Consider the following 24,199-nt stretch of genomic DNA (forward strand, 5'->3'; position numbering starts at 1 on the left):
TCTCTTAGGGCTCCTGCACTTAAGAGCTTTGCCTGCCCACACCCGACTGGGTGGAGCGCCGGTTCCTGTGGGACTTCTGGCAAGATGTCATTGCCAGTGACTTCTGGGGTGACTCCTTAACCCCCACTCCTTTTGGAAGCCTCTTCCAGGCGGGGAAACCGAGGCCAGGTGGGGGCGGGGCCGTGCTTGGGCCAATGGGCGCGCGCCCCGCCCCCAGCCAGCCTGGGCGGCCTGGTAACCGCAACCCGCAGCCTTGCAAGCCTCCGAGCCATGGCGTGCGCCGGGCTGCTCACTGTATGCCTGCTCGGGCCACCTGCGCCCCAGCAGCCGCGACACTCTGCGCCTGCCGCGGGACACGCGCTTTTCCAGGACGTGAGTGGGGCACCGGCGGGCGGGCATCGGGCTCCCTAGGTCTCAAGCTTCCGTGTCCCTGTCTCCCCCTCCACATCTGTTGGTCCTGCTTCGGTCCCTCTCCTAGACTATCTGTGACCCTGCTGTTGTGATCCTCCTGCCTTTGTGTCTTCCTGCCATTGCATTTCTTGTGCTGTCTGTGCCGCTCCGTGTCTCTCCTTGTTTCTCAGCAGTACTGCCCCTTACCCTAAATGTGTCCACTGGGGCTAGGGGCTGTCAACACTCAGTCACAGCAGCCTGCTCCATGGCAGTCTCCTCTGGGCTGTTAGGACAGAGGACCCTAGACCTTGAAGGAGCTCTGTCCTGCCCCGGAAGCCTCAGGCCTGATCAAAGGTGGCAGTCTTACAGTTAGCAAGGGACTCCTCTCATGGGCATCAGGTGGCCTTGAGCCCCCTTTTGTAGATGTTAGAGCATCCTACCCTGTCTCAGATCGCTGTGCAATCTTCCTGTGCTACCTTACCTAGCTGGAGGCAAAGCTCCAAGTGCAGGAGCCCTAGCTCTGAGCGCCTCTCTTCCCCCTTTTACTATGTGCTCAGCATTTCCTGGCTCTCTTCTGCCCCTACTCTAGAAGTCCCTGCCAGTGTAAGAGGCTGTTGTGCCCCCTCCCCAAAGCCCTAGTGACTCAGCACCTTGACCATGGTCCTTCAGGCCTGAGGAGGCATGTTTCAGGTCAGGAGGCACCCTGGGATGTGAATGGAGTGTCTTCATTCCAAGCTTAGCTCTCCTGCCCCACTCCCATCAAAATTACCCCAGCCAGGCTGCATTGAGCTGCTGTGTGATCCCAATCCAGTAGCAGCCCTTTCTCTGAGTCAGCCTAAGGGTTATATTGGTTGGTTAGCCCAGTGACCCTGAGGGAGTTGGGTGGAAGAGTTTAGCATTCAGGACCCTGGGCTATATGAGTTCTGTCTAGGCTTTGAACTTGTCTCTTTCATCACTGCCTCTACAAATAAAATCTACAGACCGTTGCCACCCTCCTTGTTCCTTACACAAATGTGTACACACAGATGCCCACAGTCTTCATGATGAGTTAGCCTTATAAGAGGTCCTGAAAGGGTTAAACTCTAAGCTGCTCCCTCACATACTAGTGGGAAAACCAGAACACCCAAAATAAGCAGGCACAAGGGAAAGAGCCAGTTCAGTGAGGGTAGGTGGAGAATAGTGTGTGGACTTGGGAGAATACCCATAAAGTCAGGGTGGGGGGCGGGGTGGGGAGGGAAACGTTCAGATCTGATATGGCTTCCAAGGCTTCTCAGAATGATTCTTAGCCCATCTGTCCAACCTTCCTCAAGCTGGGAACATGCCAAAGGCTGCTACATCAGAGCCAACTCGGGCTTGACTCCAGCTGTGGGAGGTGAAGGTACAGAGAGCTGGCCAGGAACACCCACCCACCGCGAAGCCAGCCCTACAGCAGGAGGGAGTCAGCATTAGGGCTTGCTGTGCGAGCTTCCTGTACTACCTTGCTGGAGACTCCTGCAGGACTGCCCTGAGCAGGGTGAAGGCAATGCAGGGGGGCTGGCTGCCAAGCTGGAGCCTCACTGGCTTGGGAGGGGCACCCCTGTCTCCCCGGCTCCCCTCACAGTGCCCACTTATTTCCCTTTGTCCCCTAGGTTTTCCGAAGAGCAGACAAAAATGGTGAGTGGTTTCTTCCTTTTGGGTCCCACAGTGTGTGTGTGTGTGTGTGTGTGTGTTGGAGGGGGCAGAATGTGAGAGTCAGGGACTTGGAGGTATAGTGGGGCGGGGGCAGGGTAGGAGAGCTAGGGACTTGGAGGTACAGCTTGAAGTCTTGAGAGCTCAAAATGGGGGATCAAGCAAGGAACCCTTCCTGGAGTGTACAGAATAGGGAGTGGAAAGTGCGGGTTGATCTGAGGCTGGAGGTGGGAGCTTATGTTAAGACAGTACTCTAGCTCAGTGATGGGTGTAGTGTACAAGATCTTGTGATGTTCTTACAACAGCTTTCTAGGTGGGAATTCTTCATTCCATTTCACGGGTAAGAGAGTGGAGGTTCAGAGAAGTGAGTCAGTTGTGAGCCTGGGATCCAGACTTGTGTGGGATATCACCCCAGGCTCCCTGAATGAGGGGCGGGGCACTCATCTGTCCTTCACTTTTCCTCTCTCTGGACCTGCAGGCTCTTGTTTCAGCCTCTTTATGTCCCTAGCGTTTGCCCTTTCATGGGTCTCTTCACATTGGTGAGGACCATTAACTTAACAAACATTCTCACGCTGGATGATAGTGGCGCACACCTTTAATCCCAGCACTCCGGAGGCAGAGGCAGGTGGATTTCTGAGTTTGAGGCCAGCCTGGACTACAGAGTGAGTTCCAGGACAGCCAGGGCTACACAGAGAAACCCTGTCTTGGGGGGTAAAAAAAAGAGAAAGAAACCCAACACCCTCCCCCAAAAGACACCTGCTCCCAATACCTTCTGCTATAGAGGCTCAGACCCTCCCCATCTTGCATATCATTCAGACAGCAAATCCCATTGCCATCTTATCCTTCCACTCTCTGCCTCTGCTCCATGAGGGGAGCTCACTCTCGTCCCAGCCAGTCTGCAGCTTTGTAGAGTCTGGCTGGTGGGTAGGCTTTGCATGCTTCTCTGTGACTTCCTGGAAAGGTCCTGGGGTCAGAACATGGAGGTCTCTTCTACCCTGGGGCAAGACTAGTTTCTGGGGCCAGGGACTGTACCTGTAAGTCCTAAGCTGTGCTCCGATGTGTTCCAGGCTGTTCTCTTACATTTCCATTTGGCAGACATTGAATCCCTACCAAATGTATCCTGTACAAGGTGGGCCCTGTTTCTTTCAGCATATACTTTTTGAGGAACTCTTGTCCTTTTGTTCAAAACAGTCTGGGCCTCCGCTGGAGTCAGAACCCTAGGCTATCTGGCTGAGTGATTGTGAATGTTGCTGGCCTTTGGGGAGCCTGGATAGGGGGACAGGATGTAGCTAGGACTTAAGGATAGCAACACCACGACTGTCTCTCCCCAGATGATGGTAAGCTCTCGTTTGAAGAATTCCAGAATTACTTTGCTGATGGGGTTCTCAGCTCTGCGGAGCTGCGGGAACTGTTCAGCGGCATCGATGATCATCTCACTGAGTGAGTTCAATAGAAGGGCCAGCTTGCTGTGGCAGAGCCCAGCCAGCTCATCCCAACCCACTGTGTCCCCTGCTGTCAGGTTCTTGCTGGAGGACAGGGGGTGGGGAAAGACAACAGGGCCCAGTGCCAACTTTGTCAACCCACCCACACCTTCTCCAGCTCCAGTCTTGTTGCTACACTGATTCCAGCTGGGACCTCAGAATAACCAGACTTGAGTCACCAACCATGCTCAGCCCTTCTATTCCCAAGCAGAGGATGTTTGAGGACAGCTGGGTTCTGCCTGCCTCTGCCTGTGGATGCAGATGCAGGAATCCATACTCTCTTGCTTCCCACATGTCCACATGCCCACATCTGGTTCAAATGTATGCTCCTTCCCTGCTTCTTCACTTGGGGACACATGCCATGAACATGTACAGCTACCCCTGCTCTCTCCTTTTCCTTCCCTTCCCTTCCTGTCCCATCTCCTTAGTGTAAATCCTAGACTAGGTCAGCATTCAAGGCTTCAAGGACTTGGACTGACCCTCTGAAGGGCCTGTAATCCCTCCCCAGCAGTCATGCCATGTGAGGCTCAGCAGAAGGGGCTGGCTTGCTGTGGCACAGCCAGGCATCTGTCTGGTTCTCCAGGCCCAGGTGCTAAGAGTCTCAAAGATGTTTTCTCTTTCCCCCACAGCAATTTAGAGACAGAGAAACTGTGTGGTGAGTAGTCTTGTGCCCCAGCCCCTGGGCGGGTGGGTGTGGTGAGGGATGCTTTATGGGGCTGGCCTCTTGGGATGGGAAGGCTGGAGCAGCTGAGGAATTCTGGGCTGGGGAGATGGTTTAGGCCAGCGCCCCTGGACCTCTTTGGCCTGCAGACTACTTCTCCACACACCTGGGTGTCTACCGGCCTGTGCTAGCTGCGCTGGAGTCTCTCAACCGTGCGGTGCTCACTGCCATGGACACTACAAAGCTGGTGAGTGCGGGAGGGGTCATGGGGAGCCTGAGGTGTCAGGGCCCAGTGAGGCTGTGGAAATGGAGGTTGGGTTCAAGTTCTGGCACTCCCACTTACCAACTGTGCCATTTCCTCCGGAGCCATAGTCTTCTCTTCTGTAGCCAGGGTGGCTCACACCCGCACTCTCAGCCTTCAGGAGGCAGAGGCAGGAGATTTGCTGCTAGTGTCAGGCCAGTCTGGCTAGAGAGAGGAGACCCTGTTGGGGGAGGAGGAGGCAGACATGTTTTGTTCTTTGCTCTGTCCCCTGTGCCCAAAACAATGCAGGCAACATAGGTTTTGTTGGCCTATTATAATTGCTGGGGGCTGTCAAACCAGGGTCCAATAGGTACATAGATGAGTTTATACGGGTCCACAGGTACATGGAGACAATGAGGCAGGGCCTAACCTCAGGACATGTGAGATGGTAGGTGTGTATATGCCTAGTTTGTTAGCCTGTGCTATAACCTGTGTAGACAAATGGTGACAGCCAGAGCTCCAGACCCTGAAAGTGACCAAAAAACAAAAACAAAAGTAACCCTCCTTTTATGTGTTAAGAGCCATTTTTGCCAACCCGGGCGTGGTGGCGCACACCTTTAATCTCAGCACTCAGGAGGCAGAGGCAGAGGCAGGCAAATTTCTGAGTTCGAGGCCAGCCTGGTCTACAAAATGAGTTCCAGGACAGCCAGGGCTACATAGAGGAACCCTGTCTCAAAAAACCAAAAAAAAAAAAAAAAAAAAAAACCATCTTTGCCAAGAACAGGTAGTTTATACTTTTTCTCCTCTGGGTATTCCTGGATATTCTGGAACTTGCTCTGCAGACCAGGCTGGCCTCAAAAACAGAGATCCATGGGCCTCTACCTCCTGAGTGCTGGGATTTTCACACTACCACTACCTAAAGACAGCTTAAGCCTGAGACTGGGCAATAGAGTGAGATCCTATCTCAATAAACAGAAAAAGATGTCCTCTTAGGAGGTGACAGGCCTGGGTTTGACCTGAATGAACTTTTTTGGTACTGAGGATAGAACCCAAGGCCTTGCACCTGCCAGGTACTGCACCATACTCCTGCCTTCTGACCCCACTTTCTGCAGAAAAAGGAAAAATAAGACCGTCAGGGGTCACCTGAGCACACATCATGGGACAGGACTTCTAGTTCCCTCATGTAAGAGTTTTTTCAAGTATTGTTCTTTAAGTTTGGCCCTGCTGAACTGGCATTCTCTAAACTGGTTTGGGTATTCAATTGAAAGCAAAAAGGAGGCTCAGGGTTAGCTCAGAGAGGGAAAGGGGCAGCCCATTCACATACAAGAACCCTGCCAGCTGTGAACACGGCAATCTGTTTATCTGGTTCTCCATGCTAGGACAGAGGTGCAGCCTCTGTTCCTGAAGTCCCCCCTGGTGGCACCATCTATTCTCGTTCAATATAAAACTCAATCGAATACGTCTCGCACCAGCAAAGGGCCGTGTTCCTGGTACATGGCCCGAGTCATCCAGCGGCACTGAAAGGAGTTCAAGGAGGCCATCATGGATCCTCCAGTCCACACAGCTGTGTCCCGCCCGGGATGAGCCACCAGACAGGGCTGCAGGGCCGGGTACCCATGCCTCCGGCACTGTGCCTCCAGCTCCAGGTTCATGCGCTCCACAAAGCCAGGGAAAAGGGTGGAACCTCCAGCTAGCACCACCGTATTGGCCAGCCGTGTCCGCAGTGTTGTGGGTATCTTTTGCAGTGCTTGGAAGGCCAGCGTGGGCAGTCCTGGCTCAGGATGGCCTAGGAGACTTGGCTGGAAGATGGGTTCAGGGCAGCGGAAGCGCTCGCTGCCGAGGCGCACGTAGCAGCCATTGCCTAGGCAAAAACAGGCCCTCTGGTGGCGGGCAGGGTCACAGATATCACCCTGGAAATCTAGGGACACATAGCAGCAGCGCTTCTTGAGCTGTGTAACGGTCTTGCGGGACAGGCCCTGCAGCTGAAGATCTGGGCATGCTGCCACCAGCAGATCTCGAAAGTAGCGCGACAGGGTGCTGCCTGCCACATTCAGACGGAAGGTGGCCTTGTGCCATGAGTGACCTGCGTAGATGGGTGTGGCGTGGCACACGCCCGCGCCTGCCTCCACAGCCAGCCCACTGAAAGCTCCTATGGAGCAGAGTGCCAGCAGCGCCGTGTTGGCCATGTGGCACGCAGGCACTGTTAGGGCCTCGAACAGCAGCTCAGCCACCTTCTCTCGGCCCTTGGGTGGTGCTGATGGCGAGTCGCTCACCAGCACAGGCCACTGCTCGGGGTGGACCTGCAGGCCTCCCACCATTAGGCGCTCCCACAGTCCCTCCAGTGCGTCCCAGTCCACCACTACTCCATGCTTGATAGGGTGCGCACGGGCCACGCCGCCCGCCAGCTCACAACCCGGTGCTCCTGGCAGCACAGGCCGGTCCCAACTGGGCATCAAACTGGAGCTCTTCAGCACAACGCGCGGCTTCATCTCCCCAGCGAAGCCTGCCTTGGTGAAGCCCGAGCCTTGGTCCACTACCACAGCAACGTGGTCCAATGAAGGCAGCCTGTGGGCGCGGCGAGTCCGGTGCACCGACGACGCCACCTTCAGGGCTCAGTGTGCCCCGAAGCCCTATGGGCCTTCAGGGTGGATAACTGGCCCTCTTAGTTCTCAGCTCCGCCTTTGGCTATAAGGCTCCGCCTCTTAAGAGTAGGGATTCCTTTTTGTGGCACTACCTCAAAAGTAGTGTCACTATTAGTCAAGACTTGATTCTTCCTTAGGGTCCCAGAATCCCAGCCTTCCTAGGCAGCTCTCTTCGCACGTCACCTAGCTTGGCTAGAGTTACCGGGATGTAGAGGTGGGAAGGAACTTAGATTGGGCTCATTATGACCTCAGCCTTGCAGGCACCCCCTCCTCCGCCCCCTTGTGTGGGCTGATGGCAGCAGCCATTTGGGAGCCCATGTTAAGGATCTGTCTGTTTGGAGTATTTATGTGCTCTGGCTAGTTGTCCAGCACTTTAACTCTCGGTTCTAAAGAGAAACTACAGATGTACAGGTACTTTCCCTGTGTGACAGCCGCATGGGGTCTGGCCTGAGCCCTTCAGCCCTGAAGCTCACATAGCAACCCTAAGCAAGTCCAAGTCTCTTCCGTGGTGTTTCTAACTCCTAAAGACAGCAATGAGCCCTGCCTCCTGGATAGACCATGTTGGTTGCAAATAGAAGACTCAGATGCTAAAATAAGGATCTTATTACAGAGATCCTGGATATTTTCTGGATCACAGGGGCAAAATAGGTCTTAGGAACAGGATCTGCCCATATAGGTATAACTGGGAAGGTCTCTTTTTTTTTTTTTTTTTTTAAGATTTATTTATTATATTATATGTAAGTACACTGTAGCTGTCTTCAGACACTCCAGAAGAGGGCGCCAGATCTCGTTACGGATGGTTGTGAGCCACCATGTGGTTGCTGGTATTTGAACTCTGGACCTTGGGAAGAGCAGTCGGGTGCTCTTACCCACTGAGCTATCTCACCAGCCCGGGAAGGTCTCTTAAAGTTCCCAATTACAGTTGTAGGGGAGATGATGGAGCCAGCTTGAGCCAAGCATGCATGTGCTGATAACATTTGACAGGGCAATTAGCTCTTGAGTAGGGAGACACATACTGTGTATGGTTCACACATTTTTCAGCACAATTCCAGCCTGTGGATAGTAACACAAGTGCAGTCTTAATTGCATAGCTTATGGTTCTAGTGAGCTGAGGTATTCTGCCATCTCTAGCCCCAGGTGAAGCATTTTCAGTGTGTAAGACTTTTTTTTTTTTTTTTTTGGTTTTTCAAGACAGGGTTTCTCTGTGTAGCGTTGGCTGTCCTGGAACTCACTTTGTAGACCAGGCTGGCCTCGAACTCAAAAATCCGCCTGCCTCTGCCTCCCGAGTGCTGGGATTAAAGGCGTGTGCCACCACCGCCTGGCTCAATTTTTGTTTTCTTACGCAATCTGTGGTACTGAATTCAAGATACTCCTATCCCATCCTCTTGAGTGCTGGTATTGTCACAGTCAGGAGTGGTGGCTTTAGGGTCTGGTCTGGAGCTGGGTGTGGGATCCAAGAAAGCCAGCAGTGGCTTCTGTTCAGAGCATGCTGCTTCTCTCGGGAATAAGTGACATCAGAGGCCACTGGTGCTATGTCAGTATGGAGGAGCAGAGGGAGAGCACTTATGGCAGTGGGGATCGGCAGCTGGGTGTGCATACACTAATTGTAGCCTTGGCCTTTGGAGGGGTAGCAGAGAGACTGAGGATTATATACTAGCAGGGGAAACTAATTTGCCATACACAGATTAGTGGTTTGGAAAAAGGCTACAAATGGTAGAGGATGGAACTGGTACCTCTGGAGGAAAGTGCTTTGACTAAGGGACCCTAAAATTTGGGGGACCTGAGTGCTTGGAGCTGACAGGCTGTAGGGTGAGAGACTAGAGGTTCAAGCCAAAAGCAGACTCTGAGGTTCCAGCTCCACCATGACTAACATCCTGGGATGATGTTTGTAAGCCTGAAACCCTTCCTCTTCCGAAGAGGGATTTTTGAACGTTGGGGACTCTTGGAGACCTCAAAACTTTGCCTGAAACAAGTTCTTCCTAGCGTTGCTCAAGTCCACCTTCAGTCTACGGATTTGGCATGAGCTGACCTTTGTGCTACGAAAAGTAAGTTAAAGGCAGCCCTAGCTCCAGGTCGTGTTGGTGGCTGTTCTAACTCCTACTCGCTCGGGGCCTCAGTTTTGACCCGGGGACGCGGCAGGCACAGAAGTGGCAGACACAGGGGTTGCTATGTGCTCTTTATTGAGCAGAGTCCTGGCGCTAGGGGTCGTGCCAGACACTCAGGGCCGCGAGCGAGGGCAGCGGCGCCGCTTGCGCGGCTGCTCCTCGCGGGGGTCGCCTTCGCCACAGGCGTCGCGTTGGGTCAGCAGGTGCGCGTACAGCGGCTGCCAGCACTGCGGGGCCTTGGCCCCGCCCCCCGCCCTGCCTCCCACTCGACGCCCCTCCTCCTGCAGCCGTGCGTCCAGCTGCAGCAGCAGCACCAGGATCCTTTTCATCTCCCGCCCGCGCGCGCCTTCGCGCCTGTCCACGCCGTCGCCTGCCCCACGTAGCATAGGAGCCACCGCTGGGAAGCACGTTGGGGCGCCGAGCGGGTCCTCAGTTTGCCGCACGGGCCTCACAAATGGGCCCGCCGCTGCTTCAGCCAGCTGCTGCCGCTTGTCCAGCGGGAAAAGCAGCACGATCTTGGTCTGGGGGTGGGTGTGAAGGGAAGAACACGCCTTCGCGGGGCCTGAGGCTTCTTCCGTGCCCGACCCAACCTCCCGAGCCCCACTGTGCCCCGCACCCCGAGACCCTGCCTCCCCACAGGAACCCATTGACCACCCTAAGACGAATCATTGCATACTTTCCCAGCCTTGATGCGGGGGTTCTCACCCACCCGGGCAGGGTCAGGAGCCTCTCGCCACTGAAAGAAAGGGAAAATGGCGTGTTGGGAGGTCGTGGGCTGGAGAGAGGGTGTAAAGGTATTTCAGGTCTGTGGTCCCAGAGACACTATACCTGATCCCTGGTTGAGAGAGCACTCTCCCCCCAGCCATTGCTTCTAGAATCCCTATACTACTACCTATATGGGCTCCAGGGATCCTGCTCTCTCTAGAGAGTCTCTAACCCCTCATGCCCCTGGCACCCAGCGTCCCTTCTAGCCTCTCCATACTCACACTTGGCTTCTTCCTCTTGAGATGGCTGAAGAACTGCTTGTGACGGGCTTTGTCCATGTCAGGTGGCCTGTCCTTGTTGGCCTGATTGGGTGCTTTGGTCCTCTTATGGGAACTGCTGTTTCCCATGATAGGACTGGTCACAGGACTGGTCACTAGAGGCCACTGCCCATGCTGCCTCGGCCCTGCCTCTAGCCAGGGGCCTCAGTTTGGCCCCGCCCATCAGGGTAACTGTATTGTGAGCTCACAATTGACCTCACCACACCAAAACTCTGCTCCTCCCCTGATTCTCCCAGGAGAATCTGGCCACTGCTCCACTGTCTATGACCTCTTCTGGTCTTAGCTTCCCAGCTGCAAAACAGGGCTAGTGCTTTAATGAAGCAATGCTTATAAGGTGCTTAAGGGTGAGTAGAGGGGGATTTCTATGACTTTGATTTGAATCCTGACCTGCCTCTAATTAACTGCTTAACTTTGGCTAAGATTCAACCTCTCAAGGCCCCAGATACAAAATGGAGTCAATTATGGTTACTGAAAATTGTTAAGATGGTTAAAAACAATTCTTGGGATGAGTCTGGTATGAGGAAGTTGGTTCTGCCAACCAGGTATGGTTGCAAACAGTAGAAAATCGTCTTATACCTCCAAAGGAAAACTACCAAAAAGATGTCATGGAAACAGAACCCACAGACTTAGGGCAGGACTCAGGCACTACTCTATCCCATTTGTTATAAGCATGGTCCAGAAGCTACCATCTTAGTTGAGCCAAGGCAGATCATACATCAAAAATGAAACCCATTAAGGCCATTTTTACACATGGTACAAAATGATGTGTGATATGACCCCATACTGGCCGACATTTGCTTGTTCTTTCATTATTCCACTCAACAATCTATTTAACAGACATTTACTGCATTTTGTTGGAAGCTACATATACAAGATCTCTATGAGAGGCCTCACTAGCTGTTGCAGAAGTGAGCATGAGCCTTTTTTTTTTTGTCTTTTCAAGACAGGGTTTCTTGGTATAGCCCTGGCAGTTCTGGAGCTCACATTGTAGACCAGGCTGGCCTCGAACTCAGAAATCCACCTGCCTCTGCCTCTGCCTCCCGAGTGCTGGGATTAAAGGTGTGCGCCACCACGCCCGGCTGAGCCTTAACTTTGAAGAGGAATTGAGATCCAGGAGAACCCAGTGTGCCAGCAGGGTATGATCCCTGTGAATCAGCCTCATATCTGCAAGGATGAACAAAGTCCATCTGGACTGGGAAAAGGGGCCTTAGAAGCTGGGCAGAGTGGTTCCCATCTTTAATCCATTCTAGCACCGGGGAGGCATATAGAGGAGGATCCCAATTCAAGGCAAGTCTGGGCTAGAAATTAAGACCCTGTCTGGAGACAAAGATGGGAAGTGGTAACTAGCTTGTGCTGGCCTGCATGCTCTGTCCACTTCTATTGCTGCTCTCATGAGCAAGGTAAGCTCCCTGTTATCTTGCCCTGCACATAGGAGTATGAACAGGCCTCCAAGGTGGACCAGTTTGTCACACGATTTCTGCTGCGGGAGACTGTGAATCAGCTACAAGCCCTGCAGACCTCCCTGGAGGGAGCATCAGACACCTTGGAGGCGCAGGCCCGTGGCCAGCGGTATGTGAGTGTGCTACTGCGCTGCAGGTGTGTGGGTGCCTGTTGTCCCTGAATTCCAAACTCCTCAGTGTCCTGTTCCATCCAGCCTTCCAGAGGCCACATTCTTGGGGTCGTGATCTGCTGAGAGAAGGGGTCAGTGGTTTGGGGGCTGGGCTTCAAAGACCCAGGAGACCTGTCTTGCCCTACCTAAGTCTGGTCCTGTGCTGAAATCCCAGTCCTTGACACTATGGGTCTGGGGACACTGGACTAACCTTCTACTTTCCAGGTTGGATGAAGAAACTATCAAAGTGCAGAGTAGGCCCTGTGGCAGCCGGAGGGCAGGACGCAGAGCCCTAAGGAGCATCAGTTGGTCACCGTCCTGGTCTCCTGGATCCTCTGATACAGGTTTGCCTATGGCAGGGTAGGATCTGGTTGCATAGGGCCAGGAAAGATGTGGCATCTCCTATTCTCTCAGGGCTTTGCTCTGCCAATGTTCCCAGTTCACCCTGAGCGGCCTCCCTTCAGGGGCCCTGGCTGATGTCCTCCTGGTCCCTCTGCCAGGGCGGAGTTCAGAGGCTGAGCTGCAGTGGCGGCTACAGGTCAACCGCCTCCAGGAGCTCATAGACCAGCTTGAGTGCAAGGTGAGAGGCTGGGTAGCCAGTGCCTGCCCACGCCAATACATACTAGAGGCTCGGTCTATGTTCTGTGTCTCTTGCAGGCACCCCGGCTGGAACCCATGCATGAAGAGGACCTTACCAAGGGGCTTGACTCGGTGAGCTTGGGAAAGAGTATTAAAGATCTGTCTACCCAGATCTGGTAGGCAGGTGCTAGGTTTTGGTTCTCACTCTATGGCTACCTTAGGTTTTCTGTTCTCTCATTTGTACCTGTCAAAGTCAGGCCTAAGGTAGGAATGGAAGCTGGAAGGCACAGTGGGAGGTGGTACAGCAGAGGGTGAGGGTTGGTCAGTAGCCTGGAGGATGGAGTCAGATGCTGAGAGGTCTTGTTGGCTGTGGGGACTTGATCCCACAGGGGGCAGATCTGGACCACATTAGGAAGACTTGATTATACCCTGAGCTTGGCTTGTCCCCTGACTAGCTGCTTTTTTGCCAGCACATCCTTGTGGCGCAGAGGCAAGTGCAGGTGGCAGAGGATGCCCTGCAGGAATTTCATCGTGCTTTGAGCTGCTACATGAACTTCACAGGGGCCCAAAGCCATTGTCTGCAGTGAGTCTCTGGAGAGCCAGTGGGATGGGTGAGTGGGTGGGAACAGAGAGGGATGGTGGGATGGGTACCCTGGGCAGATAGGCAGTGGTGGTCACAGCTGTGGTCCAGCCTGGCTACCTCTTTGGTTCTACAGTGTGTCTGCCCAGAAGATGCTAGACAATGCTGCTTTCACCCTGTATGAGTTCTGGCAGGACGAAGCCTCCTGGAGAAGGTGAGTGGTGGGTGGTCTAACATCTGACATTGATGGGGTTCTGGAGGACGTCGGACCAGGTTCAAGTCCTGCTCTCCTAATCACTGGCTGTGTGACTTCAAATAACTAACCTAACACATCTGGGTCCCAGATGAGATGATGTGTAAGGAATAAATGCAAGTTAGGTACTGAGTGCATGCCGGTTATGTCAACCCTGAAGGCAGAGGCTCAGACCACAAGGCCAATCTGGGTCTCATTGCAAATTCAACAAAGCTCTGTCTCCAAAAACCAAAACCAAAACCAAAACCAATATCCAAAAAACCAACCAACCAAAAACCAAAATAACAAACAAACAAAACAAACCAATCATACACATTGGCCATGGTTGCGCCAGCCTATGATCCCAGCCCTTGAGGCAGAGGCTCAATGATTGATTCAAGGCTAGCCTGAGCTAGACCCTATAACAAGACCCAGTCTAACACAAACCCTCCAGATTCAATACAATACTGATGTATAGTGTGCCCCCTGTGCTAGGGGCCTTCATTTAGTCCTGGCAGTAGCCGAGTGATGGAGGTACCTTGTTCCCAGTTAGGCTACAAGCAGTACTGAAGGGTGGGTGCCTTGAGTCCAGGAGCTGGACTAGTGTGAATGACCTAGAGCCCTGATCTTAGAGCAGATGACTCAGCCTCTGTCTGTTCCATTGCCTCCCAGGCACCAGCAGTCACCCTGCAGCAAGGCCTTCCAGCGCACCCTCATCGATCACCTGCAGGCCCCGGACACTCTCACCACTGTGTTCTTCCCAGGTGCGCATACCCCTGTGCTCCACACAGCTCTGGGACCCAGGAGAGGAGCCCCCCTTATCTCCTGACTCCCCAACCTCTCATCCACAGCCTCCTGGTGGATTATGAATAATAACTGAGTCAGTTCTGCTTAAGCTGGAGACTGCAGCCCTGCCCTCTGAAGCCCTCTGCACTGGTCGACTCTACACTAAAATCATGGGACCTGCCTGTTACCAGGCTAAAGGCCTGGTCAGCTGGTAGAGGGTCTCTCAGCCCAGGGATCAGGAGCTAGGCCATTTGCTTGCTTTATTTATTTTACTGTTTGTAGCTTCCAAGCACCTGGGCTTCTGCCTGATTCCGGAAACCCGGATTCTGGTCCCCCTTCCCTCTACCTTGCTGTGTGACCCAGGCAGATCCCTCACCTCTCTGGCTGCCTAGGAGAGTCCTGCTTTCTGCTTGCTGCTTTGGGGTTAAGTTTCTGTTCTTCCTCAACCAGTGGCAGAACCAGGACTGATGCTCAGGGACACCCCCCCTCCCCCCTCAAACCCTGGAACCTTGACCCTTGAGGCTAGGCCAACTCAGTCTATAGTGTAGAGACCCATGGGGTCAGCCCTAAAATTTCTACCATCAGTGGTTGTACCAGAGACCTCTGGAAGATACTGGGTCGGTTTGCATGTCATTTGCATATCATTTGCATGTCTTATCCCACCCATTCTCAGGGTACTAAGGGAAGCCCCAAGAAGACCTTGCAGAGTAGCAATAATTTGGGCCTAGAGTTGCCTGCTGCCCCCACCCCCCCACCCCCCATCAAGAGATCTCTGAACCCCAGCCTGGGCCTTGAGCACAGAGGCAATAAAGCTGGTAGTCACCTGTGGTGGTCTCTCTCTCTCCCTTGTCTCTCTCTGACTCAGGGAAGAAAGCCTAGCTTTAGAGCTGCAGTTGGTTCCCAGCCGAGCTGCCACACTGGCAGGAGCCTTCTCATCATTCACTCAGCTAAAGGCTGTACCTCCCCCAGACCCTCCTTCCAGAGTCCTGTCTGGGAAAGAGGAATGATCTGGCCTAGGCTCAGCTTCTCCCTACAAAGCCTCAGTGTTTCAAAGCGCTTGTTTGGCTGGATTCCTTGAGGGGACCTGTCCCATGCAGAGCCTGCCAGGCTGGCCTGTCCTCTCCACTGTCTAATAGCATATTCAAGAGTCTTACCAGCCACAGTTGGCCAGGGGGGCTTCTCCAGGACAAGACTGAGGAGTAGCCAAAGGTGACACCTAAAGTGGTACTCTATAGGGCGGTGCGTGGCATCACACAAGCATGGAATGGATGTCTCTTGTCTCGAATGTAGGTGTCCCAAGCTTGGAGTGGCAGGGACTAGTCAATGCAGTCAACCGATGGAAGCCAAACAAGATGGCTACTGAGACCAGGGGAGAGAAGGAAGACTGGGGGTGCAGCCAGGAAGGCGGGGCCCTTAAAAGAGCTTCATTCTGGAAGCTACAATAGGATTTAAGCCAAGGCTGGTAGCCAGGGTCTGAGTGCTGCTTCATTCATGTCCTGTGTCTGATTGCCAGATCTTTGCTGGGCGCTGGGGTGTGGCCAGAAAAGCAGCTCTGCTGGCAGGAGTGCAGACTGGCCTTTTCTGTGCTTCTCTCCAATGGCTTCAAGAGGCCTGGATGCCTTGGGCCAGCCACCTAAATCCAGCTGGCTCTAGAGTGTGCAGCCAGTATCTGTTCCTGTTCCACATGGGCCCTTGGAGAGATGTGTTACCCATACTGTGGTTTCAGTGTGTGGGGGCCGGAGGACAACTCAGGTATGGTTCCTTGGGTACTGGTTTAGTTTTTTTTTTTTTTTTTTTTTTTTAAGATTTATTTATTTTATGTATATGAGTACACTGTAGCTGTCTTTAGACACACCAGAAGAGGGCATCAAATCCCATTACAGATGGTTGTGAGTCACCACGTGGTTGCTGGGAATTGAACTCAGGACCTCTGGAAGAGCAGTTGGTGCTCTTAACCGCTGAGCCATCTCTCCCAGCCTGAACTCAGGTCTTCTTAAAAGCTGTACTGACTGAGCTTTCTCACCAGCCCCTTGCTTTGTTCTTGAGACAAGATCTTACTATGTAGCCCAGGTTGGCCTGGAAGGTATTTTCCTGCCTCCACATCTGGCCCCACTGATACCTTAAAGATGCTTAAGACCTCCGCCAGCTTCTCTCAAGGACTTTATCTTTAATCTGATGTCCCAGGATGTTTTCTGTTTAGCAAGAGTTAATTTTAAAAAACAATTTTTTTTTGAGACATAGCCTTGAATTTGCTGAGCTCTTCCTGCCTCAGTTATAGGTAGAGCTGGCCTTCAAGTTTGTTTTTAGACAGGGTCTCACTGTGTAGCTTGAACTCAGAGACCCACCTGCCTCTGCCTGCCACGTGTCAGAATGATTCTTTTCACTTCATTCTTCTCAGGTACTGGGGATGGGGTCCAGGGGCTCGAATGCTCCCCAAGTGCTGTGCTACTGAGCGACAGCGTCAGACTTTCCATCTTCTATCTTAGTTTTGAGACAGTGTAAAACTTGGGTGATCCTCCTGCCTCACTACACATGGCCATACCAGACTTCTGTGTTAACTTCCAGTTACATGACAGAATGTAAGTTTCATTCCCCTGCCTCAACCTCCTTAGAGATACTACCAAGTCCAACTAACTTATTTAACAGGCAACCCGTATCCTTGCCTCCTTGCTGACGGCTCAGAGCTGCTAGGTGGAAACCGGTCCACACTGCTGCAAGTCCTCGAGGAGATTTCTAAGCTTAATCAAGATCTTTAGTGGATGGAGAGGTGGTAGGGCAGGAGAGCTTCAGATAGGTGCAAAATGGAAAAAATGAAGAGGGAGTAATAAGAGGCCAGGCCCCAGGCAGCTGCAGGGCTGCCCTGGAGGAACTTGGCCCAAGAGGTGCAGGTGTGTCTGGATTCTGGAGTCTCAGCCATTCTCCCTTGTGGTGAGGGTACTGAGGGCACAGTGTGTCTTTAGTGATGTGCACCCTCACAGCCTACCTCATCTCTGTCTAGCATCTGCACCACAACAGCCAGCTCAGGACGGTGGCAAGAGCAGCAGCTTCATCAGGCTGCACTATGTCCCAGGTTTTTTTGTTTTTGTTTTGTCTTTTTTTTTTTTTTTTTTGGTTGTTCTGTATATAAGTCTGTGTATCACGTCTGATACCTGTAGAGTCCAGAAGAGGGCACTGGATTCTCTGGAATTATGGTTATAGACAGTTGTGAACCACTATGTGCTAGGAACTGAACCCAGGTCCTCTCCATTCCCTGGTTTGAGGCAGGATCTCATGTAGCTCAGGCTGGCCTCAAACTCACTATAAATTCAAACTCTCAAATCTTCCTGTTGTCACTTCCAAGTGCTGGGATTGGAGCCTGTGCCACCTTACCTGTCTGACTACCTCCATCCCCAGCTTTTCCCCCTCTCAATTAAAAGCAGACTTTCTCTACTCTCACATAATCTACCCTGATTACTTCTCCTGATTAGTTCCCCTCCCTCTACTCCTCCCAGTTCCTTCCCACCTCTTCCCATCCAGATTCACTCCCTTTCTGCCTCTTGTTAGAAAACCAAAAAACCTTTAAGGGACAATAATAACACATCAGAGACAAAACAAATTAACAGAAAGAAAAGAGTCCAAGAGAAGGCACAAGAGTCAGAGATCCGCTCATTCCTGCACTCAGAAATCCCACAAAACCTCTCGACTGGAAGCTACGATAGCCAGCAGAGGACCTGGTGCAGACCTGTGCTTGCTGCTTCCCTCTGAGTTCATATGAGCTTTGAGCATGTTGATCTGCAGGGCCTGTGTCCTCCACACCCTCTGGCCTTTCTGACTTGAGGGAGACCTCTCGTTTAGGGCTGAGTATTCCAGAGTGTTCCACTCTGTTTAATGTCTCGCTGTGGGTCTCTGTATTTGTTTGTATCTGGTGTAGGAGGAAGCGCCTCTGATGATGGCTGACCAAGGCACCGATCTAAGACTGTAACAGAATAGCATTAGTCTTTTTGTTATATTTTTTGAGACAGTGTTTCTCTGTAGTGTTGCTTGTCCTGAACCACTCTGTAAACTAGGCTGGCCTCCAGCTCAGAGATTGGCCATTGAGAGTAGGGGTGAAGGCTCTATCTAGGCATCAGCTTAACTTCTCTCTGTTCAGTTGAGTTACATAGGCACCGTCTTGGCAACAGGCTTGGTTGTTTGGGAATTCCCATGGGATCCCTTTGGCCAACAGCTCAATTAGGTGTAACACAATCCCAATCCTGGAAGTTTCATTAGGTGAAGAGCCAGCTGGGGCTGCTCTTCCTCATTATCTGGTGATTTCATTTAGCTCACCTTCATATGCATGTATTTAGGAAGCTCCTACTGTCTTAGGTTTCCATACAACTCTTCAAATGGCTCTTCATTCTAGCTCTTCTCCCCTCTCCACGTGATGCTTCTGTTTCAGCCTTCACCCAATCCATTCATATCTATCCTATTTCCCCTTCCCAAGGATATCTGTCCCCGAGCCTTTCCCTTATTGTATATTTAACTTCTGTGGTTCTTTGGATTGCAGCTTGGTTATCATTGACTCGACAGTTAATCCTCACATATACCACTTGGCTCTTCTGATCATATTTCACCCTCACAACCCAGGGATGGGTACTGATAGCACCCCCACATTACAGGGGACAGGTATGCATAGTTCTCTGGTGCTGTCAAGTATGGAAGGCATTGAAGTGGGCATCCTTGGGTGGCAGCATCTTAGCTAAAGTAGGGACATTGATGAAAGGTTCTACTTAGTCCCACAATGTGCCAAAGCCAAGACTTGGGATCCAGGGGTATCAAAACAAGGTAGAGTTAAGCACCAGAAAAACGCAGAATCCCGAGCTGTTCTGGAATTTCCTAAATGTACCCAGAAAACATCATTGACCTCAAGGGATAGAGGTGGTCTCAGAAAACATAAAGCTGCCCAAGGATTGCCCTGGATAGGAATTAGCGCTCAGAGGGAAGCAGAAGCAGCAGGCCCCGTTTTGTCCTCCAGAGGGCACTTGATACTAGAAAATGAAGCTGAATGAAGCCTGGAAGAAAAGCATTGCCTCAAGTCACACAACCTTAAGCATCAGTGAAATTAAGATTTAATGCCAGTACAGAAAGGACATAAAAGTCCCACAAGCTAAAGTATGTTAATGTTGAAATGTTGTAAGGAAATAACAATTACTTGGGAAAAATATTCATGTCCATTCTGTGGCTGAATGTTATTACTAAAAGATCACTCAGTGGAGAGGAGTGCGAGAAACCAAGGATATCTCTGTTACTGCTGTCACTTACTGCTGCCACAGCATGGTCACCTTGACAAAGAAGATGGCTGCAACTAGCATCATGGTGGGGTTCTACGGCAAGCATTCCAGCCCTTCCTGTCCCTACCCCTCATGCCATCATCTTTTGGTCATAGCAAGGATGCTTAGAGCCCCACTGTCCCTTCACCAAAGACCTGGGGGTGGGGGAGGGAAGAGTGAGTGTCCACGTGTGGAGCGCGACAATACCAGAGGCTGCAGCTAGTCATCTGGCATTTGCACTCCACCACTGTGCTACCTTCCCCAGGCCTGGTCCAGCTTGAGTCAGAAAAGGAATATAGCATTTTTATTAACTACTTTAAGTAGAACAAACTAAATACATATTTAACAGTTTTGGTTCATTTATACAGTACATTAAATAAGTTATGCACAGAGTTAAGTAACAAAAGTTCCTACTGAGTCAAATGACAAAGCACAGAAAAACCAGACTCAAATGCATCCTGCGGGTGGCTTCACATTCATCACCCGCCTCTGCAAACCATGCTTGCATGATTGGCTTTTATTTACATTATTGGTTTTCTGTATGGATGGAGCCTTTGTAGCCTCATTAGGAACTTGGAAAGCCACAGGAGTGGAACGAAGGCCTTATTATCAAACAGCCCTTTAACCATTCACTGAATTGTTGCAGCTTCTTCCTGGGAACCACGAGGCAGGGACTGGGCTGTCCCTGGCAGACACCAGCTGCACATGCCCTTTTTGGTATAAGCATTGACAGTTTACACTGGGCAGCTGGAGGCCTGATAAGACGGGGTCTGAGCAGGAAGTGCCACCTCTTGGGCTGTGGAAGGAAAGATGGTAGAGTGAATTATCAGCCACCATCTCAGCTTCCTCCTGGCTCACACTGGCTCCATCATCTTTGGAAATGGGTGTCAAATGAGGCAGAAGCAGGTAGTCAGCATTTTGGCTTTAAAGGAATATACTTGAGTGGCCAGGGTCTGCTAAGCAGCTGCTGGATCAAGGATCTTCCACAGCTGGCCATCTGGTCCACAATGGCCAGTTCAGTTCCTTCTGGCTTTTCTCACATTTGGTTCAAACATGCCACCACCCAGTTCTCTGCAAATAGCTAACATTCATCAAAGTATACTGGCTTAGGCTCCTGAGCCAGGAGCCTGGAAACCTTGGTTCCAGTCCAGTTCTGAAGTAAGCCTCCAAGATGTGTCCTATTTGTAAAGGTTTATTCAACCCACAATCCTGTCTGCAGTTTTCAGAATGAAGGCCATCTGCTCACTCCTTATGCTCTAGGGAGAAGCACTAACACATACTTGCAGTTGTGTTGAGGCCTCACACACCTGCTGAGATAGTTTCAGAACCACTCAGAAAAAAATGTCTTCACTCTCTCTGAGAAGGTGACAAGAAATGTACACTTCCGCTTTGGAAGCTAAAGACGGTAAAGTTGACATCAAGATTCGAAGCACTTCCTGGGGATCAAATGGGTAAAGGAGTCCACATTACAGAAGACTGACAGCCAATGCCTGGATAGACCTCGGGGGGCCAGACAGGTTATTCCATGGAGACGCATGGCTGCACATAACTTAGCACCTTAGGAGAAAGCCACTCACAGCCTGTGCCCTCACCTCCACCTCCCTGCATGAGCCACTCTGAAGCTGCAGGGACCAACCCTTCAATGAGTCTTTCTGTGGGATAGGTCTCATGTAACTCAGGCTTGCTATGCAGCGATGGATAATCTTAAACTTCTGGTTCTCCTGCTTCTACCTCCTAAGTGTTAGAGGATTACAGGTATGTACCACCATGGTTGGTGTATACCACACTGGGAATTAAGTCCATGCTACCAAATAAGCCATGTCCCAAGCTAGCTTCGACAAGTCTTCACCATTTGCTGGAGTGAGGACTGGTGCATAGCTCCCAGTTTGGCTACTTTTGTTATTTACTTCCTGCAATTTTATCCCTCACTCGGTACAGAATGACCAAGCCCTGACTATTTTTCTTCCTCAAATAGTTACTGCAGAGGCCAGACTTGTGAGCAGCCTGAAGCTCTATGTTCACTCCCAGCCTGGTGGGTCATATAAGCAGACTTAGAAACAAAGCTGTGAGCCAGGAATCACTTGTAGCTCCAGCTCCTACCCCAGATGTTGCTGCTGCTCCTGCCTAGGGAGGAGTTGGAGAACTGCAGAAAGGAACTCCTTAAATCTGAAAATTCCTAAACAGATGTCATGTAAGAGTGATGTTGAAGCCGGGCCATGGTAGTGCATGCCTTTAATCTCAGCACTTGGGAGGCAGAGGCAGGTGGATTTCTGAGTTCAAGGCCAGTCCAGTCTACAGAGTTCCAGGACAGCCAGGGCTACACAGAGAAACCCTGTCTCAAAAAACCAAACCAAACACAAAACCCCGAGAGTGATGCTGACCAGAGGCAAGATAGAGACAAGTCTGAGACTGAACTATATAGTGTAAAGTACTGTCCGAGTGTGTAGACAAACCTGGGTAGGACACAGAAGCAAAGCAGTCCCCAACAGCACTATAGAAACTCAGAATCGGACAGGCCACACAGCCCACAAAGGTAGGCTAGATTTTGTAACCCAAACCTTTGCTGTACAAACTGATCTCCAACCGGGTAAGTAGTAATGTATTGGTTCTAGCTCTTCCAACTATCTGGAGTAGTCCTGTGGCAAAAAAAAATTAACACTTAAAGGGTGTTCATCCACTTTACTACTGAGTAACTGACCAGGGCACACCAGGAGACATTCTCTTGTTCACAGAAGCTCCTGATCTGCCCACAGTTTTGTGTCTGAGTATGGTGCTGTCTGGTATTAACTCTATCTAGTAAGTCAAAGTTGTCCCCACTAGACTGATGAGATGTGACCAGGGAGGCCAGGCTGTACTAAGCTGTCTGGCAAGCAGTGGGTCTTGGGTATTCTATGCTAAAATAACATGATTTTAAAGGTCTATGTTTCTAAGTCTGAGAACCCTTGTTCCAATGAGATAGGAACTCAGTATTTTTAAATCAGCCTTAACTGTGTGCAAGGACAATACATCCATACTTTTATGGGGCAAGCGTTAGTATTCAGACTTGTTCATTGTACACAAAGTGACCACAGCTTCCAAAAGCCAACAGGATCAAAGGCAATGACTTATCCCAATTGACTGCACAGGGCAAAACAATTCTGGAGTATACTGAGTGGCCGATGCAAGGTGCTGACAACTAACAAACTTTAGATGGCAAGGAAAAGATGTGAGCAGTACTTGGCCTGATCAATAGGTCCAATAATGACCAGATCAATGTCTCCAAATTCTATTTGGAGAATCAGATAACTGGAAAAGTTCCTGAAGATGGGAAGAAAAATAGGTCAGGCTCTTCAAAAACGGTTCCCATTCTTCACAAACTCTGAGCTGTGAGGGAGACTATCAAACAGGTAGCACAGAAAAAGGATGCCTCAAATGTCCACCTGATAATGAACCTATGAGGTGGTGTCAAAACTAGGTGTGAATAATCTCATCAGGGTTAGGAGCACTGCTTAGGTGCCAAACAGAACCTACTCACAAGACATCCCCAAGGATCCAGACATGCACAGTCCCAGAGAGAGAAGGACACATACAACAAGGCGACTGTTTTAAACAGTCAAGCAGTGGCAGAGGCTCTGCATTTCCAAGGTGATCCACGGAATATTTTAGTTTGGCCAACATGCTCAGAGAAAAAGACTAGCACAATGGCTTCATCCTCTCTCAGACCGATCCATGCAATGGAGATTATTTTTTGCACAAGCAAAATCAAGAAAAACACTGGAGTTAAGGGGCAGGTTCCAAACTAACGAAGACAGCCAAGTTAGAAAATCTTGTCCAAAATGATCCATGATGCTTGGGAAGACTAATTTAATTTTTTATCATTACTAGAGATTTTACTGAAACAGTGACTTCTTTCTTGCATTTCTGAGCATCTTAACAGCTCTGAGTGGCTCAGGAAAGAGTCCTGAGTACTGCTTTTGTGCTATCCAAGTCTCTTTTAGGCCAATCAGTGTCACTCGAAGGTGGATATGGGGCTCAAGGAACTGTTTGAAGGCAGGGGAAGGAAGGGCCTCCTCCTAAGCCTGCTACCAGTCTTCAGGCCTCTACCGTGGACAGTGTGGGACACTACTGACAATATGCTAATGCAAGGAGTCGGAGAGAGCTGGTGTATACACTGAGAAGGGGCTGGTTATGCCAGCTTTAGCTGGAAGAGGAACCTCAGGAAAGCCATAGAGGAGGCAGCTCAAGCTACTTCCTGTGTGCAGAGAACGATACATTAGTTCTTCCAAGGACACGTGGCAAATTCCAGAGAAGCTGTGGAGTGCCTCTTGGATGCTTCTGCCAACTTCACTTATTGCTGACGACCCAACAGCTACTTGTTCTAATAGCCAGCCCACTGGTGCAAGCATTCTGCCATGTGGAGGGGTCATCAGGGCAGGTGGAGTCTGTAGCTTAGAGCCCGTTGGCATCAATGGCTGTCACAGAGGCAGGTGTTGAGGACCGTGAGGTGGTAGCTGAGGTCTTGTCCAGGGCTGGGCTGGGCACACTGCAGTCAGCAGACCTGGCTGAGCCCCGCCCTCCAGGGAGCAGTGGCCTGCTCTGGCTGTGGGGACTGTGACCATGTAGACTCTGGCCACAGAGGCGGTGGTGCCGTTCCCAGTCCTTATGCTGGCAGAAGGAGCCGCAGTAGCGAGCAATATTGCAGCCACTGCATGTCTCACTGGCTTTTCGGCCACAGTTCCAGCAGTTCTGCAAGACACAGGCATCAGTTAGTGGCTGCTGACATCTTGATGGGCAGGCTTGCCACTGTCACTTGTCATCTGCATGGTACAGCAAGGACTGTGGAGCTACAGACCTGTGGGTAAGTCTCTGAGGATGCCCTTTAGCTCTTTTTTTTTTTTTTGGTTTTTCAAGACAG

General features: G+C 51.1%; 4 protein-coding genes across 6 annotated transcripts in view; 1 reads left to right on the top strand and 3 right to left on the bottom strand.

Moving 5' to 3' along the window:
- Nucleotides 1-46: 46 nt before the first annotated feature.
- Necab3 (N-terminal EF-hand calcium binding protein 3) lies at nt 47-14,795 on the top strand. 2 transcript variants are annotated; one of them, XM_029474699.2, is made up of 13 exons: nt 47-372; nt 2,019-2,043; nt 3,390-3,498; nt 4,169-4,194; nt 4,350-4,447; nt 11,664-11,800; nt 12,066-12,184; nt 12,305-12,420; nt 12,498-12,551; nt 12,890-13,002; nt 13,136-13,213; nt 13,904-13,995; nt 14,083-14,795. In XM_029474699.2, the coding sequence occupies exons 1-13, from the start codon at nt 271-273 to the stop codon at nt 14,109-14,111; spliced, it is 1,098 nt and encodes a 365-aa protein (XP_029330559.1). In that variant the 5' UTR covers nt 47-270; the 3' UTR covers nt 14,112-14,795. The 2 variants fall into 2 exon arrangements, with proteins under 2 accessions (XP_029330559.1, XP_021011964.1); XM_021156305.3 differs by having other exon boundaries at nt 50-372; nt 12,341-12,420; nt 14,083-14,792.
- Nucleotides 5,890-7,527, bottom strand: Actl10 (actin like 10). Its single transcript, XM_021156308.3, has one exon. The coding sequence runs from the start codon at nt 6,928-6,930 to the stop codon at nt 5,890-5,892; it is 1,041 nt and encodes a 346-aa protein (XP_021011967.1). The 5' UTR covers nt 6,931-7,527.
- CUNH20orf144 (chromosome unknown C20orf144 homolog) lies at nt 9,249-10,391 on the bottom strand. The gene is made up of 3 exons (XM_021156309.3): nt 10,175-10,391; nt 9,865-9,924; nt 9,249-9,709 (listed from the first exon to the last, which is right to left on the bottom strand). The coding sequence occupies exons 1-3, from the start codon at nt 10,298-10,300 to the stop codon at nt 9,302-9,304; spliced, it is 594 nt and encodes a 197-aa protein (XP_021011968.1). The 5' UTR covers nt 10,301-10,391; the 3' UTR covers nt 9,249-9,301.
- A 2,790-nt stretch (nt 14,796-17,585) lies between the features above and the next one.
- The window catches only part of Cbfa2t2 (CBFA2/RUNX1 partner transcriptional co-repressor 2), a 101,919-nt gene continuing 95,305 nt past the window's right edge, over nt 17,586-24,199 (bottom strand). The window contains exon 11 of one of the 2 annotated variants that reach the window (XM_021185575.3): nt 17,586-24,030. In XM_021185575.3, coding sequence (XP_021041234.1) covers nt 23,734-24,030 — 297 coding nt within the window. In that variant the 3' untranslated portion in view covers nt 17,586-23,733. The remainder of the gene's footprint in view (nt 24,031-24,199) is intronic. The other variant, XM_021185573.3, reaches the window with a different exon arrangement.

Source organism: Mus caroli, unplaced genomic scaffold, assembly GCF_978045245.1.
Source record: "Mus caroli unplaced genomic scaffold, Mus_caroli_1 scaffold_2, whole genome shotgun sequence".
NCBI lineage: Eukaryota > Metazoa > Chordata > Mammalia > Rodentia > Muridae > Mus > Mus caroli.